Genomic DNA, 17823 nt, shown 5'->3' with positions numbered 1-17823 from the left:
TGAAAAGTGTACGTAATCCACTGAAAGCTGCCCAAATCGTCGAGATTCCTCTCGTTGGATGCCTTCCGCCCTGTGTTATTGAAAGTAAACTTCTTCACCCACTACGGTAGCTGCTCAGATTCTAGACTGTTTTTGATCATGTTCTCAAGTTCCAGTCTTCAAGCCGGTGGATCTGTTTTGGCTGCCAATTTGGCTCTCAAACACGGTTGGGCGATTAATGTGGGGGGTGGATTCCATCATGCTTCTTGTATGTTTTTTGTTATTGTGAAGAGACCAGACACGAAATTGGCGCTCTGGGATTGTACAGCACCCTATAATTTCAGATTCAGACGGAGGAGGATTCTGTTTTTATGCCGATATCACCATGGCAATCTGCGATTTGTTCGACAAAAAAGCGATAACCAACGCGATTGTTGTTGATGTCGATGCTCATCAGGTAAAGAAAAAAACAAGTGGGACAACTGGAAAAACAGATAGATCAAAACACGAAAAAATACAGAACTAGGGTTACTGTAGTCGAGGTAATGATTTTAGGGTAACGGTCATGCCCGAGACTTTGCTAACAACGAGAACGTCTTCGTTTTCGATGTCTTCAATCCATACGTCTATCCACATGATCGTGAAGCTCGCCAATTCATTAACAAAGCGGTTCATGTTAACAGTCACACGACTGACACCTCCTACATCTCGTAAGTATCCATAGACGGCTTATCCGATCCTTTCACTGACCGATATACATTAAGTGAACTACGCAAACAGCTGACCCAGTGTTTGGAAAACAGACAGAACCTGACTCCTCCTGGTTTCGACTTCATACTGTACAATGCTGGCACAGATTGCCTCTTTGGTGATCCACTGGGTGCTATGAACTTGAGTCCACAGGTACATCCAAAATAAGAGAATTATGGGGAAACGTTCAAACCTTTTCAGTGTATTATTTCTCGAGATGAAGTTGTCTTCAAACTTGCTAGAGAAAAGGGAATCCCGATTTGCATGTTAACCAGCGGAGGTTACCAGAAGAACAATGCTCACCTCATTGCTAAATCCATTGAAAATCTACACTCAAAGAATCTCATCAATCTCGGAATCAATTGATTTTTGTTCTTACATATTGCCATAATATTTTTCTTCACCTGTACATACAATGCACATAAAAAACGTTCTTCTCGAATAAACTTTTCATGGATTTTTGCCCCTCCCATTAGTTCTCACTTCTGGCGGATGTCACTAGGTCATCGTCGGGAAAAGGAAGAAGAAAAAGGAGAAGGGTCACTGCCCCTTCTCTTAATTACTTTCTATTCGGTTCTCGCTGTCAGATTACGCCATGATTCCCTGCCTCAATACACTTTTTGTTTTGATTGTTGGGGTAGGGATCGGCATGGCAAAACGGCATAACGTTCGGAGGCATCTAAGTGGAGCATGGACCGATAAACACTGTGAAGAACCACAAAATCTAGTAAGTTTGTAGTTTCCAATATTTTCAAGAAAGGATCTTTCTGAATGAAACAACATGAGTTACTGTAGCTTGGAATTAGTATTGGAATCATATCTAGACTTCACAAACAGATTCTTTGCACCAGGTTTCTCACAAAAGAAAGAGAATCAATAAATCAAGTTCTAAATAAATCTCTCTACATCTATCTCCCTGATCCATTTCCAGTCTTTTATTGCTGAAAAATCCCTGAAAATATAATTCTGAAACTTTAAGAATTTTAATCTTGCAACAATTGACCTTCTTGCAACAGTAAACTTTCTTCAAAAAAGGATTCGGGAACTGATGCTCCCATTAGCAGTCTCGGATTACCGACGTACTTCTCCGTTTAACCTTTTTCGAATGCACTATTTCGCTACCTATACCGAGACAATTCACCGTGCCTTGACACCGTTGCTTTTTATCTTTTCAATCGCACTTTTCCCCGAAAGTTTACCTTATTTCCGTCTTCTTCTTTTCTCTTATCCCTTTCGGCACGCAATAGTCCTTAGTGTTCACTTTTCAGGTCAAATTGATAAGACTTTGAGATACAATCTGATCATAAATTACTAGTTTTTAGAAAGAAGAACTATCCGCATGGATGCAGATTTCGATGAATGGACAATTCGATGATATGGCTCTCGAAGAATGGAGCACAAATGGAAAAGAGCCGGAAATATGTGGAAAATCACCAAGAGCCGAGGGGAGTTCAACTATAATGGAACGAGCATTGTGCCCATGGGAAAGTAGGTGAGTAACTGGTTCTTTTGGTTTTTATGTTCCTAATGGTTTTATTACCTGTTTTGTAATTTCAGAGTCAACTTTCAAGAGAGCCGCGAACCGAAGCTCATTGCTGAGTCAGTATGTTTATGTCGGAAAAGTCGTGGATCAACTGGAGCATTTTGTATGCCTATCATCCGTAAAGTACCTATCCTTCGACGTATTTCTTGTGATCGCTCAACTGGTTTGTGGAACTACGTTCGATCAACAGAATTGATTACTGTAGGGTGTCATTCTGTTTTACCGAGAACTCAAAGAAACGTTCGTCTTGCTAATTTATCATCCGATCGAGTTGTTGTCTAGTTTTTTAGTTTTTAGGGGTTATATTGTATTATGGGGTTATTAAGCGAAATTATGTATTCAAATGCATTTCGGTGCACCGAAATCTCAAAACTTGATGCATCTTTGAAGATCGTCAAGGATCGCGAATATCTATTAAAGGTGCATCAAGTTTACATTTCAATACATACTCTCGCTACAGTAACCCTTTATTATGTCATTTCATTTCTTGCCTTCCAAAATTTTCTTTTTGTTACGGTTTATCTTTTTGTCTTTCATTTGTTTAACTGTTACGGGTTTTTATTATAGTATTCATGTTTCATCTCTCATGTTTAATAAACCAAATATTAATAAATCATCTACCAAGAAGCATAATTAAAGTACCGCAAAAGCTGTAATAGAAGGCCTCCTACACCTTCAAGTTTGAATTCAATAATCTCAATTCCTACACGAGATATCAAAAATTTGCCAACTGATAAAATGTTTTTTAAACCAAAATTTAATTAGTTGACAAATTTTTGATATATTTTGAAGACACCGAAATATTTGAACTCAAAGTGAACGTATAGGGGGGACTTCTATTAGAGCATATAATATATTCAACAAATTATAGTTTAATTACAAATTGTTGGTTAGAAGGGAAGATAAAGAGCATTATGGCGTAGGAAACAACTGAACCAAAAAAATATGGTAGGAATGCAACAGCGAATCCATATGAATCCAGAACTTTGGAGAATGTCAATGTGCTGAAAAATTTCAAAATCTCAGTTTTCAGTGACATAACCCTGATCTCCATTACCTGATAGAAGCCAAAAACCACATGACACATCTTGATTTACTGGCAGTTTTCACATTTGATCCATCAAATTGTTCGAATAAAATACAGAGAGCAGTGTTACATGGAATCACAAAAGAAATTGAAAGAATCAGAAGAAGAACAGTCATTGCAATCATTTGATGTTTCTCCGGTAGATATGGATATGAAGACGTGAGAAGTAGGAAAAACTGAGCTTCAATAGCCACCAAGTATCCGCCAAGAACCAACCGTTTTCTGGAATTTGATGATTCACTTCTGCGAGAAGTGGGTTCCTTCTCTATACCTTGAACATTAATTCTGGTAGAAATCATGATAGGAATCAATTGAAGAATTGGATATAAAACTGAGACGATTGAGGCAGAGGTCTTGGGCATTCCATAATAAGAAAATATGAGAGTGCTGTAGGTTTGCATTAGTGGAACGCCAATAGACTGTAAAGTGAAAATCAGATAAAGAACATCTAGAAATTAAACAAACCACATTGATAACCATAAGTACAAAAACAAAAAGAACCGGATGAGAACTCTTGATTGGTTCTGGTGCATCGCCGTCTATTGAAACTGTTTCAGTGCATTCTTCCAAAGGATAGTCATCTGGACGAAGGACCAGATAGAAAATTCCTGGAGGAGAAACTATTTTGATTCGAAAACAGTAAACAGGAAACTGTAAACACGCTAATAGAGCGTCACCCAAAGTGTCAACTTTGAGCTCATATATCTCATTTCATGTGAATGATATTTCTAAATGGTTAACTGACCGATTATTTTTCATACTATGATAAACATTTTGTTACTTGACCTTGTTTTTGATATCCTTCACAGGAAATGAGATAAATGGGATCAAAGTTGACGGTTTGGGTGACACTCTATTAGAGTGTTTACTATATGTTTAATGAATGAATCAGTGTGAAACAAACCTGCAGCAGCAGTGAGAATTGCAGAAATTATGTTAGGTGGAATAAGATCAGATATTAGAAAAATTGAATTTGCTAGAAAAGTCCCCATAGAAAATGCAGCTGCTAGAAACATAAAGTTCACCGGGCGCAAACTCTCAGGAACGGAAATTCGAAGTACCGCAGGTGCACAGACAAATCCACTACCAGCAGAATATCCCATTATGAATCGTCCAACAAAAGATAATAGAACTCGAAAACTAAAATTCTTGGTGTTGGGATGGAATGTCCCTCTCAGCAAACTTACATTGGAATTGCTGAAATCACAGCTCCAACAATCAGAAGCCGGGCGCATCTATCAAGTTCACTGTGAAGATTAACATTGTTAAATGAGAGAAGACAAGTTGCAATGAACTTCCCGATAGGAAAGGCTGCTGTTACGAGAGAAGCTTGCCAAATTGTATCGAACTGATTCGGATCCACACTGGATTGTTGAAAAATCTGTAGGGAGGATACAAGAGCCAGGACAAGAGCCAGACGCATGTTGAATAGAAGTGAATGAAATTCGAAGCCTTATGTGAGATTTGCGTAGTGAGCAGTAATTGGAAAATAAGCTGTTTTTGACACATCACTTTTATTTCATTCTATCCATTTTTCTAAAAACAATAGTACAAACGATGGAAATGTTGAATCCGTATATATAATATTTGGTTCGGTTTTGAAAAAAAAGAAGGGAAAACAGGTTCCGTGGATGAGGGTGGAAGGGGTGATGTTGGGTGCTCAAGCAAAACGACTGTATAAATCATAATCGAAAAGAAGAAGAAGCATACACCGAATAGTTAAAACGATGAGTTTTGATGAGAAGGATGCATTTAACAGAGAAGTAACGGATGATTTCAGTACGAAAGAGAAAAAACACTTGGCACGTCGTTTTTCAATTGAAACAATTCTTGGTATAGGATTGATAACGTTTGAAAGAAGTGCTCAATTGAGAGGGCACAGCCTTGACCTTATTGGAGCGATGAGAAGTAGAAGTGATAAAAGCAGCGGGATAAAAATTTGGGTGAATGTACTGCGGAAATTTAAGTATTTAGATGAGCTACACGTGTTTGATGTCGCGTTGTGTGAGAATCTTTTGGGCCAGAGTAGTTACTGTGTGCGTCGGAACACGCAAATCTGTTGGCAGTAGTCCCTTAGCTGTCACTTTGTCCAATACGCTTTTCAGAGTGACCATGTCCTCCTCTTTTTTGAAATCTTCACCGGCAACTGTGTCGTCTAGGAACTGATTAATGACGGTTTTCACTTGAGCCACCCAAGCTTCTTCTGCCTCCTTCCGATGAACATTCACGGGTGGTGCAGCTGGGAAACATACGACAACCATCGTCATGTTGTCCCGACTTCCTTTTGTCAGACACTCGTCGAGTACATCGTCGCAAACCTGAAACATTGCTATTTGAAAGTACTTCATAGATTGAATTGAATTTTAAAAATCAAAATCTTTTAAAAATATTTTTCCACCTCTCGCAAGTCATCATGAACGACAAGTCGATCCCGTACAAAGTCAGCAAGCTCTTCGTTTGACATCACATCGTATATTCCATCGCATGCAACAACCATGAATTCATCGTTTTCAATGTTTCTCTTCATAATGTATACATCGGGCTCTGGAGAAACAAGTTGCTGATCCGCTGGCAGACGCGGATCATCTTTGTACTCGTAGTCTCCGAAAGCTCTGCTGACAGCGAGGCTTCCATTGATTCTTTGAATCATAACAGAGCCTCCTGCGTCTTCGATTCGTTTACGTTCTTTTTCCAAATACGGTTTGTGGTCTTCTGTTCCGAAAACGTTGTTCTTCCCAGCTACGACTGCGCGAGAATCTCCGAGATTTCCAATGATAATGTGAGTCGGGGTGACGATGGCACAAACAGCGGTACATCCACTTTTGTTCTGTAAATTATAGTTGAAAACTATGCTGATACGAATGGTACTCACAATTTCTGAGCTCTTACTGATTTCATCGAAGCTCAAAAATCCTTTCTTAATTCCGGTTTCGAGCAACTTGAGGGTGCTGTCGGTGAGCGTTCCGTTGTTTTCCTCGAGAGCCTTTGTCATCTGACGGAATTCGTCGCTGGTGATAAGGTGCTCTAGTAGCTGCGAGGAAGCACGATTGGCAATGTGGTGACCAGCATGTCCATCGAAAACCGCGAAAAATGACCAATCCTTGTAAGGGGAAGATTGCGACATGATTGCTTCGGCAATGTGTGAATCCTCCATACATATCCTCCAGCCTTGCATCGACGACATTCCGTACTTGATTCCCTGAAATATTATCTGATTATTCAATTTCAATGATTTAGTTGACCGTCTAATATTACTAGATTAGCAAATGTTACTATTTTTTCATTATTAAAGAAATTCATAAAAACGATCTGAACACATGATTATTTTGTTGTCATTTTCACTCAACATTTTTTGCAACACTTACATTTCCTTCTCCGTGGACATTAGTTTTGTCGGTCTTCGGTTTGTCGAGAAAGGCTCCCATTGTTTTTGCGTCAACTTCCACCAAACCCGCACTGGTCACTCTCCAAACACGAAGCTCGTCGTTACTACTACTTCGAGGTACCACCGGAATGGGCTGGCACTCTGAAAATGAAGTACAGTTGGAAACTTTCAGAAAAAAATCGCTACAGAAACTGGACAAAGGCAGAGACAAAACTTTTTGGAGGCAATGTTTTCTGCTTCAAAAAACAAAGCAACTCATGCATTGATTACTCATGGCAAATTATGTAAAATTGGAAGAATATACATGGGTATTGGTGGGGAAAGGCCGAAAGAAAAAAAGAGCGTTTATGACCGAGATACAGAGAGAAAACGAGAGCGAGAAAAGCAGAGAAACTAGCAATTATCGCTGTCAGAACACACGTGAAAACCATTGAAGTTTGAGTCGACTTACCTATGGAAAGACATGATGACATCATTTTTGATACAATCGATGGCAAACAAAATTTTAGTATACACTCAAAATACGAACTACCACTAAAGGTCAAAAAAAACATATTAGGTTAGATTCACATATCTAGGGTAGATTACACAATACAAAACCGACATCCATGTATATTCCTCCACTAGCACCGAAAAAATTGTTTTACCTTGGTCCGAAGGAGTTCCGAAAATAGATAGCGAAGTAATCGTGGCCGCTTTTTGCCGATTTTCAGGAGCAAACGTTTTCGATTTGAGACGTCCGTGAGCCTTCTGTTCCGTAGAAGACGCGATGGGTAAATCTGCATGTGAAACCATCATTCTTCTTCTTGTCAGGGATAATTTTAGTGAAGAGAAAAACACCACGACGAGGGAGATGACGACGATATATATATATTTAAATACTCACTACTGTTCTTTCTCGCGACCTCACGAGGAGTGGGCGGAACGAATCGCGATGGGTTGGTTTTTAGAGTTCGATTTTAGCGTCTTGCGACTTTTGAATGTACACAACTCAGGTCTTCATGGACAGCAGGATAGCAAATCAACTTCGCACAAAGACACTATGTGGAAGACGGAGGAGTGAAATTGATAACTATTTTGAGAAAAAAGATCATGCAACCAGTGCATTTTTGAGAAAAAAGAGTGCACTATTACAAGAGGTAGCAGTATGTGAGACATCATTTCTCTCACGTACAGAAACTATCTCAAGATCGAGGAAGCAGTTGAGAAAATCATGAAGAACATTTGGGGTCAAGATGAGGGGAATCACGTGGACAACTCAGTCTTCAACTGAACAGCTACTGAGTTTAAATTCATGTTGAGAACATAAAATAGAGAAATTGAAAAAAAAGTAGAGAAGCAAGCATCGACAGATTCGGCATAGGCAGTGATAATTTCCCCTATCACTAAGTTTTGTCACAGTTACATTTTAAGTCATGAAACATTTGAACTCATGTTCTTTTATCAGTCTTGAACTTTAGAAAACGAATGGAAACAAACAGCATCGAAATATCTGCGGCTATATAAGTTTTTGCCGTAGCTTTTGCATGATTTTCTCGAAGAACAAAATAAAATAGTCATGAGCGAATTAGAGCAAAATGGTCAAGTAAAGAAATAGGAATAAATAACAGTTAAACATGGGAAAAGAGGTATGACGAAATCAGATTTGTGGTGTTTTCTCGCGCCGTCACCGTCTACCCTTAACAAGGAAAAGTGTTTCGAGTGACGGCTCCTTTTTATTCCCGTCCTTTTTTTTCTTGTCTCTTCAACGTCGTCGTCCACGCGGATGGGAAGAAGCGAGACAAGCGGAGAGGAAAACAATCGAAAGATGCGGTCGAATAGAGGGCACACACGCACATACTCGGAGAAGCGAACGAGTGCAGTGAAAACTGGAAAATGCGCCAGCTGCCGACAGAAATGTGTCAATAGATGATACTTTGCGCCATGGCGACGAAGCGAGAAAAAAAAATAAAGAAATTCAATGCAAATTCTCATGGAACAACTAAAATTGAGAACAGATTGGAAGCAAATTTGAAAAAGAAAACATTAGTTTTAAAGGCACATCTCTTTATTAGTGTTTCTGGTCTCACCACGAGATGAAAAATACAATGAGTACTGTAGTGAATAACTTTTCGATTGGATTCACTTTTCGGTGCCACGGACGGAGTGGTAATAAATTAAGACAAACTGATGATTTTTCAAATATCAAACCATATTTTAATTTAACTTGGAAAAAACCTTGTACATATAATAATCTTGAAGGAATAAAGTACCAAGACAAACTATAAAAACTTCTACATTTACATTTAAAGTCACATGCTTTGAAAACTTTCACCGATTAACAACGATTGCGTTACGGTGGAATTGGTTATTAGTTGTTTTTCTCTGGAGCTTTCGAGGCAAACTATTGAAAAATGTACGATTCTCGTTCGAACAGTTTGAATTCAAATTTAAAATATGGTCGCTGGATACCTGCAAATATTTTTAGATATGCACTCAATTTACAAAAACTTTTTTCCGACAGAATTGAGGATATTTTCTCGGAACTCGTCGTTTCAGTGACCAATATTGCAATCCGGGTCATCTGAAACATCGTAAATATATAAAGAAATACCCAAAAAAAAAACAATCCAAAAATAAAACTCAGGAATTGTCATGTGCTCTTGGAGATTATATAGTTTTTGGCTTGGTTGAAGTTCCCTCACATTTCATAGTGTTCACATTTCATAGGAGAGATGATTTCAAAAAATTCAGTATATCAATAAAATGTCAATACTAGACAAGCCAATCCCAAACCAAATCGGTAGCAAAAAGTATTGAAAATGCAACCAGATTAGGATGAGATTTACTCGTTTCGATGACTATCACCAACCTGATTTCAACCAGAATAAATCAGACAGAAGGGAGAAAGGAAATAAAAGCAAAGAATGTCTAAAAGTTTGTCACCGTCGGATGCGTCATGTTTCAGCATACATGGAAGTGTCAGAAAGTACAGTCTCCACCCCCCACTTGGTGTGTGCGTCTGTGAACGAACACACACACACACATAAACATTCGTAACTGGAATAAAGAATTGGCAGAATCTCTTCAATTTTCTCGGCCCGAAAACGGTCATAACATTGCCGCTCCTTGTCCAAATAACGCTTACAGCCTGCTCGATGACAGAGAAAAGCGCATGTACACATTGAACGGATTAGCACACTTTCCGACGAAAATTCACTGATAATAACTCAGTTTCTATAGATGTGGAGAAAGAGAAAAAGTGACCCGAAAAGCGACCCAAATGAGTGAGAGCATGCCTCTTACTCCTTTTCTGGAAATGCCACGTCATTTCCAGTGACTATAATAGACAGTGTGTCACTAGTGGGAGAAAGCAAGTACTAATTTGGCATTTTTAAAATTAATTGGGTAAAAACGATAGTACAGCGATTTCCAATCAGGAAGAAGGAGAGATTAAATAATCTAAAACCGAATTCACAACAACAATTTCGATACTGTAAATGCTCTTATAGAACGACACTTCTATCTTTCAACTTTCAGCCACTTTATCTCTGCTCCTGCAAATATATCGGAAAGTGATCAACTGACAAAATATTTGTGATAATGTAATAAACATTTTGTCAGTTGACCACTTTTTGATATCTTTTGAAGAAAATAAGATATATTTGCTCAAAGTTTTGGAAGCATTCTATTAGAGTGCAGATGTAAGGTGAGGTTGCCGAAAAGCGTACAAACGACGGCTGAAGATCTAAGAGTTGGCTATAACTTGCGTATTTGAGCGAGTGATTTAGAAATTGTGACAAAAAGTAAGAAATCTAATCATTAGTAATCTTACCGAAAAATCCGTTTTTGGATTTCAGGAATTTCTCTTTTCAAACGGAAATTTAACGAAGAAACTTTTTTTCATGGATCCGATTGCTAATTTATGTGTTTTCCTACTTCTTGTTAAGTTACAGCCCATCCCTAGATTTTCAGCCGCCGTTTGTACGCTTTTCGGCAACCCCGCCTTACCTGTGTGTGTACAGTTAGTAACTTAGCCGATACCGTACTTTTCTGTAAATCACATCCTTATCGTAATTTCTATTTGAATTATTTTATTTGTTCCAACCTCTAGGTTAGATATTTCAGTCTCATTAGTAAACATGGTTTGTATTTTTTATCGAGAGCCGATGTGAACAGGCAAGGGGTTTCAGTCTACTAGCATTAAAAACAGAAAAAAAAGTGATCACTGCTGTTTTATAAGAAATATATATCTTTTCACAATTGTTAGGGAAGAAATCCTGAAAAAAATCCGAACTGTTTCAAATCATATTTCCGTAAATCCCGCCTTTCAGTTATGATTTTTGTGAGATAATACCATAGTCGCTTTTCATAGGGACATTTACCATATGCTCCATTCTTCCCATTTGAATTCCTTCATAGACTCTATTTTATCTTCTTCAGAAATGTGATCTTGATCTCGTTTTCCATTCTCTTTTAGTGCGAATCATTCAAATCAGTCTACAAAGAAGCACAACTATATTTTCTTTTTCTTTTTTATTCAGTTTGAAAGACAATCTCCTTCATGCACTACACCACAGATTGAAAAAGTCAAAAACGGCGGAGAAGGGGAGAGCTGTGATGAAAAACCGATGTAACAGAAATACTTCCTGTCGACAGCATCTCGATTACAAAGATGCCATTTGGTCACGAAGACGACGCCACACTTTTTCTATCCAGAAGTCTCTCTAAAGTGATTCATGAGGAATGCCCCGAAAACGAAGGTCTGAAGACGTTGACGCTATGGTTACTGCCACATCTCCAATAAAGGTAATTCCTGTTTGAAATATTTTTGAAATTCGAACTTTTTCAGATTAAGGTGGAACAGTTTATTGAGGAGACAGCAAGTATGGATGTATATATTCCAGCACTTGATCGTTTTGCTGAAGACACTTCAATGTTAGGTTTCAGATATCTGCATACAAGATACAAAACGTGGTTTCGGTGAGTGGGTTCAAGCTCATTTTTGATCTAAACAATCGCAGAAGATTTTGTTATCAAAAGGTCTGCATTTTTTGGTGGAGATTATTCAAGTACCATTCTTGCGTTTGCCCAGGTACCATTCTATTAGATCACATTTTGTTCACGTGCCAATTTCAACAAAAGAAAAAAGATTTCCACCCTCTCCTGCATCCCACCACTTCCCCCTTGAACATCTTGAATTTCATAACTGCGTCATAAAAATATCTTCCAATGCACGAATCACAATTCACCTATTTTTTCAGAGTTCTTTGGGGATTTGTTGTCGTTTTTTTCATTGGATTGACATTTTATCAAGTTTTCGAACGGGTCAACTATTACTTTATCAAGAATCCATTAACGACGAGAAGAAGTTATGAGACACTTTCAAACATGTATTTTCCAACAATTGGAGTTTGTAATAAGATGCAGTTGAAGTAAGTGAAAAGAAGTAGAAGATCAAGAGGTAAAGCTGACATTTTAGAGCTTCTTCTGTTGCTTCGAAGAATCCAGATCTACTGCGGGGAATGTGCAGTGTTCTAGATGAAACGACTTCGAATTCAACCCGATTTGATGAACTGGACAAGTTTGATGATGTGGATATTCTGGATCTGTATCGAAATTCTATTCAGTCGGTGGACGATTTATTTGTTAGGTATCAAAAAACTTCTAAATAATTTTACCATTTTCATAAATTTTCATTTCAGCTGCGAGTTTGGAAAGAGTGGTTCCTGCCAAGATGAGATTCGTCCGATGTACACTCCGTATGGTTTATGCTACTCTGTTTCCCCGAATAAAACCATTCTAAGACCTGGACCTGAAACTACACTGTCTTTGGTTCTAAATCTTGAAGTACACGAAATCATACCTGGTATTAAAATGATAAATTTGAAATTCGCATAATATTAATTTTCAGGAACTGTTGTTGAACCAGGTGTCGTCCTTTCGATTTATGACGGAGCCAGTTCTCTTTCTCATTATTCTGAAGGAATACATCTGGAAGCAGGAAAAGTGGTTACTATTCCAGTGAACGAAGTTCGAAAACTCCGTCTACATGAAAGTAGTTGCGGATCTACAAAAATGGAATCTTTCTCTGAAAAAGAGTATTCAAAAGCAGCATGTGAATGGTCCGTTAGTGTAAAACAAATTGAAAAAGAATGTGGATGTATCCCGATTCGAAATCCAATTTATCGAGGAGTTTTTGACAATAAAAATGACCAAGTCGACAACTCCACCGAGGTTCCAAAAAAGAAATACAAAAAATGGAAAAAGAGGAAAATTCCGAGATGCACTTTGAGACAGGAAATTGAATGTGTTCAAGAAAAATTGGTGAGACCCCTCAAATCTGATTACGCGACGAACTTGAATATTCAGAACATTCGTCCTCATATTGATGACACCACATGTCCGGATGACTGTGAAGATATATCGTTTTCGTCAATTGTGTTTGGAGGAAAGTTGGTAGGGATTCTTAGAAGTTCTTTTAAAAAATTATTCTGATTTCAGAGTGCTTCGGAGATTGTTTCAATGCTTCCAAGTGACTGGGAAGATACAAAAGAAAAACGTCTAACTGCTTACCAGAAAGCATTAGAAGTTATTCCGAACAGAATGATTCCAGTTGTGCGGAACGTTCAACAACTCGCTGATGAGTTACAATTGTTTGTCAAAGAAGCCTCGGAAGTAAGAATTCGGTGAAATAAGCTTTTCAAAAATTTACTTTAGATATTCGGAGTTTCGGACAAGTTCAACGATGTGAAATGTCTTTCTATAGATGGTCGAAGTTACGAAAGTTTCATCAATCAATTCTACTCATATGAGCCCACTTGGGAGAGAATCACTACGTTGGTATTTATTAGGTTGAACAGAAAGTTTCTTCCTTTTTTGGAAACTTTTTTGGTCAAATTTTTCTCAAAGGGGAGAAGGCTAAATGAATGAAAATAACGTCCATAAGCATCGATAGTTGTCTGCCAATGCTTCGGTAATTTCTTAATTCCATGGGACCAGAACGAGGAGAGCGGCGATTGAGAAAGTGGGTCAACTCCTTTTTGGTGTCATCTTTTCAATTGAAGTCTTTTCTATCAAAATGACGTTTAAGAGTCTCAAAAGAGGATTTATCTGGAAGGGAAAGGTCCAGCAAATACGACGAATGCAAAAGAATAATTCAGCTAAGCGACATGAATTTTTGGCTGATCCCTCTAATCACGGGCGATCTCGCATTGTCGCGCTGGATGTGAACTTTGGGTTTTTCTCCTTTTTTTGCTTCGACTGCCAAATTTAATTTTTCTAATTAGGACCTATACGAGACGGCAATTATAATGATACCTTCATTTAAAAGTTCCCAGTCTCCATTCCTTTGACAGACCATCAACCACAATGCATCCCCTTTTTCACGTAAAATTTAGGTTCCGAGATGTCCAGAGCTAGCTGTTCTTTGTTAATCAACTGACCCTTTTGCACATTGATAGAGTACTTAAGCACTTCTCATGTATACTAATTAGATCATCCACCCAACTGAACGTGTGAAGAAATGATAGGAGAAACATGCTCATGTCCACACGGAGATCCATATCATAATCCTTCAAAACACGGGGTACGAATCGATTCATTTTTTGACTTCGCCAAGATACTTCGATCCGTTCACAATACTTGCTTGACTAACGTACAATGCCTTTGACATTTTACGAATAGTTTGAAATAGATCCGTCTTCACGACTTTTAGCAATGGATCGAGATCCAACTAACTGGGCCGTTGGCATCTTTCAAACCGAACTCCCCCGAAAGGGATCTGTCGAACAAAATGCAAATTGTTGGCGATGACGGAGCATGTACTTTATATACATTCATCATTTTTTTGCGAATAGCAGGTATTTGAAGATCAAATAAAAACAAAGTAATAATCACGTAGCTTATGTGCAGTCGGATAAGGGCCAAAAGAATACTCATTAACCAATTTACAATCAAAAAACTAACCAATTTACAATCTAATAGAAAAACTAACCAATTTACAATCTAATAGACACTGAACCTCTTCTCGAACCAGAAAAACACTACACCTCTTCTAGAACCAGAAATCGAGCCTCAAAAACAGCCCTGTGAAAAAGGAAGAAACGTTCTGTTCAACCTAATATTACGAGTTACCTGAAATCGTTTTGTATTTCAGATATCTTCAACATTCACTCGCTAGGGAACTCAATAGTACTGCTCTATGCCTTGGATTAGCTCTGAATGATAAAGGAGAGATTGATGATACAGTTACACCAGTAGTCAATATGACTCTGGCTTCCATTGCTCTTCTTCAACTAGGACAAATTGAACATTCTCTTGGAAGGGTAAACTTCAATTACGGATTGACCATGATGCATGAAACGACAAGAAGAGTTGTGCTGGAACTAGGTTAGTATTTTGTTTTTTTTATTATAGAAAAATGCATTAATTATAGCTCATCCACTGATAACGGAAGTGAGAGATTGTGTGACGAAAATGTACGATAACTTAGAAAGAGTGGAGGAAATTGCTGATGACTGTAGAATGGTGAGATTTAAGTTCTGAATGATTCTCAATTTCCATTCATAGATTTTCAAAAGTCACTACCAGCCATTACTCGAAGCATCGAATGTGCACACGAAAACCAATCCTTCATCAGATTCTTTCAAAACTTATACGGAATACGTTAAGAAAGTATTGAGTAAACTTCAAGTGATGAAGACAAGAGTCAGAATGAATGATTGGAAAGATTTCAATATTGACTTGAAAGAATTCGAGTCATTGTACCGAGAAATTGCGAAGGATCATGTGGAAATTGAAGAAATGCTGAAATTAAGAAAAACAATGGTAACTGATATCCCAAAACTGGCTAGTGAACTATCTGAAACATTCATGGCAGTGACTGAGAGTAGAAGGAAATTTGCAGTCTTAACTGGAATTTCAGCAGATGAAAGTTTCAGTGAAAAGTTCTCAAATTTCTCAAAGTGTTTGGAAGAGCTGAGCACAAAAGCTCCAATTTTGAAAGTGAGATTCAACTAGTAAAAAACAATTTTGATGTTCGTTCTCTTATTCAGAAAAGTCGATTCATCAGAGGAGAATGGCTTTCGAGGCTACGAAACCAAGTCCTGATGGCTCAATCTTATTCACCAACCCATCAATATGATGTGTTAGTAGAACATCTTAGTTACGATGAGAATTTTGAATTATTGATTTTCAGTGTGAATCTCCTGCACATAAAATTCTATTTTGCACATTTTAAGCAAGAAACGATTCTGCAAGAAAGATCATATAACATGTTTTTACTTCTTGGTAAGTATTTTTAAACTCGTTTTCCAATTATTTCCTTTCAGCCGAAATTGGAGGTACTATTGGTTTATATGTCGGAGCCACTTTACTCACAGTCGCTGAAACTCTTGTATTTCTATGTGAAAGAAGAAAGAGCAACATTTTCTTGAAACCTCAATTTGTTTAACATTTTTATTTTGTTTTGAAAAATGAATATCTTCGAATCTCTATCATATAAAAACTGACATTTAGAATTGAATTACTGACTAAGAATAAACATCAAATCATGAGCTTGCATTCCCATAACTAAAGTAGAACCTCCATCAGCAACGATGGATTGTCCGATGATGTAAGAAGAGAGATTTCTATCAGCAAGGAACACAATAATATTAGCAATCTCCTCTGGACGTCCACAGTGACCAACTGGAATACACTCTTTTCGGGATCCCATGAAGTCATAAAGCTTCTGAGATGCTGGTTCTGGGAGTCCCATCGCAGCCATGAATCCAGTACCAACTGCTCCTGGACTGACGGAATTTACACGAACTCCATGTTGGATGAGGTCGATTGCTGTGCATCGTGTATATTGATCAAGAGCAGCCTTAGCGCAAGCGTAGTATGGATATCCAGGGTGCTGAAAAGATTCTCGATAATTTAAAAAATTCGAATTCCTAAAACTCAAAATTAAAAATACAAAGATTAACCTACCGCTTGTGGACCAGCAACAATACTAGAAACGTTGACAATCTCTCCCTTGGTTTTGATCAAATGCTCTTTTGTTTTCTGAGTCATTTCGATAACTGCTTGGAAATTCAGCTTGAACGTTTTTTGGTACAATTCCACTGGTTGATCTGTATTCGAGGTTCCATCTGCCAAGTTGGCTCCAGCATTGTTAACCTGCAAATAAAATTTGAAAATACCGTATTTCCTCTAATAGAAGCCCACCTCTATTTGAAGCCCACCTGTAACAGAAGCCCACCCTCTGACGTGCTTAAAAACATAGACACGCATCCTCTAACAGAAGTAAGGGCATTTCAGCTAGTGCAGTTTGAACAGTTCAGTTCGTCTATTCGGTTATTATAGACATTTTCTTTCTATTTCAAAAAATGTCTGGTAATTTCAGTTTTTGGTAATTTCCTAAAAAGGAGGTTGAAAAATAGAAGCCCATGGGCTTCAATTAGAGGAAATACGGTAAGTCAAATGTTTCAAACCACTCACCAAGATATCAATCTTTCCGAATTTCGAAAGAGTGGTGCTGATTATTTGGTCTTGTCCAGATCCTTCAGTAACATCTGCCACCACCGAATTGATGTTTCCAGTTGGAACTCCTGCCTTTAAAAGTTGTTGTTTGGTTTCTTCAAGACGTTCGGCATGTCTTCCAGTAATGGTAACTTGAGCTCCTTCTTGAGCGAAAATCAGAGCAGCTGATCTTCCGATTCCATTCGAAGATCCAGTGACAATGACGGTTTTTCCGGAGAAACGAGGCATTTTTTCAATAGTAGACAGAGGATTGCAGTTGAGTAAGAACTTGGCATTAGGTCCATTATACCACCTTTTATATAAGATGTCGTGTATTCCAGATACTCTAGCTTTGTAGTTTTCGTGACTATGGACATTTCAAAACTGTTGAATGAGAGATGATTAGTTCGATAAATATACTGAAGAGACGATAGACATTCAAACAGTTTTGTGACTTCTCAAGCGTCTGAGTCTCTTGTAACTGTGTCCTTCTAGAGATCAACACAATTTATTGTGTTTACATCAATGGATGAGACTCTGGAAAGCATGGAGATCCACTACGTGATTTGTGTCTAATGTATTCTGAAGACATCT

General features: G+C 38.0%; 6 protein-coding genes across 6 annotated transcripts; 3 read left to right on the top strand and 3 right to left on the bottom strand.

Annotated features, from left to right (window-relative positions):
* Positions 1-364: 364 nt before the first annotated feature.
* On the top strand, positions 365-1095 carry Cbr-hdac-11 (the record flags this gene model as incomplete). The annotated part of the gene is made up of 4 exons (XM_002637082.2): positions 365-436; positions 535-689; positions 744-882; positions 931-1095. 4 exons carry the CDS (start codon positions 365-367, stop codon positions 1093-1095), a joined length of 531 nt encoding a protein of 176 aa, XP_002637128.2.
* A 229-nt stretch (positions 1096-1324) lies between these two features.
* On the top strand, positions 1325-2554 carry CBG09631 (the record flags this gene model as incomplete). The annotated part of the gene is made up of 3 exons (XM_002637083.2): positions 1325-1456; positions 2052-2221; positions 2287-2554. The coding sequence occupies 3 exons, from the start codon at positions 1325-1327 to the stop codon at positions 2552-2554; spliced, it is 570 nt and encodes a 189-aa protein (XP_002637129.2).
* Positions 2555-3137: 583 nt separating this feature from the next.
* On the bottom strand, positions 3138-4782 carry CBG09632 (the record flags this gene model as incomplete). Its single annotated transcript, XM_002637084.1, has 5 exons — positions 3138-3276; positions 3330-3778; positions 3825-3967; positions 4264-4499; positions 4547-4782. 5 exons carry the CDS (start codon positions 4780-4782, stop codon positions 3138-3140), a joined length of 1203 nt encoding a protein of 400 aa, XP_002637130.1.
* A 556-nt stretch (positions 4783-5338) lies between these two features.
* On the bottom strand, positions 5339-7542 carry Cbr-ppm-1 (the record flags this gene model as incomplete). Its single annotated transcript, XM_002637085.1, has 5 exons — positions 5339-5677; positions 5758-6186; positions 6232-6558; positions 6725-6885; positions 7392-7542. The coding sequence occupies 5 exons, from the start codon at positions 7540-7542 to the stop codon at positions 5339-5341; spliced, it is 1407 nt and encodes a 468-aa protein (XP_002637131.1).
* Positions 7543-11469: 3927 nt separating this feature from the next.
* On the top strand, positions 11470-15872 carry CBG09634 (the record flags this gene model as incomplete). Its single annotated transcript, XM_002637086.1, is given in 15 exon segments — positions 11470-11532; positions 11576-11706; positions 11988-12158; positions 12206-12376; positions 12429-12592; positions 12638-13050; positions 13096-13182; positions 13228-13401; positions 13444-13577; positions 14856-14865; positions 14868-15116; positions 15122-15151; positions 15154-15252; positions 15295-15738; positions 15741-15872. Coding segments are annotated over 15 exon segments (2472 nt in total), but the record flags the coding sequence as incomplete, so codon positions are not given.
* A 377-nt stretch (positions 15873-16249) lies between these two features.
* CBG09635 lies at positions 16250-17478 on the bottom strand (the record flags this gene model as incomplete). Its single annotated transcript, XM_002637087.1, has 3 exons — positions 16250-16624; positions 16699-16887; positions 17209-17478. The coding sequence occupies 3 exons, from the start codon at positions 17476-17478 to the stop codon at positions 16250-16252; spliced, it is 834 nt and encodes a 277-aa protein (XP_002637133.1).
* Between the last annotated feature and the right edge of the window lie 345 nt (positions 17479-17823).

This window comes from Caenorhabditis briggsae, assembly GCF_000004555.2.
Source record: "Caenorhabditis briggsae complete genome, chrV, whole genome shotgun sequence".
Lineage (NCBI taxonomy): Eukaryota > Metazoa > Nematoda > Chromadorea > Rhabditida > Rhabditidae > Caenorhabditis > Caenorhabditis briggsae.
The sequence above is the reverse complement of the archived record's forward strand: the minus strand, read 5'-3'. Positions and strand labels throughout refer to the sequence as shown.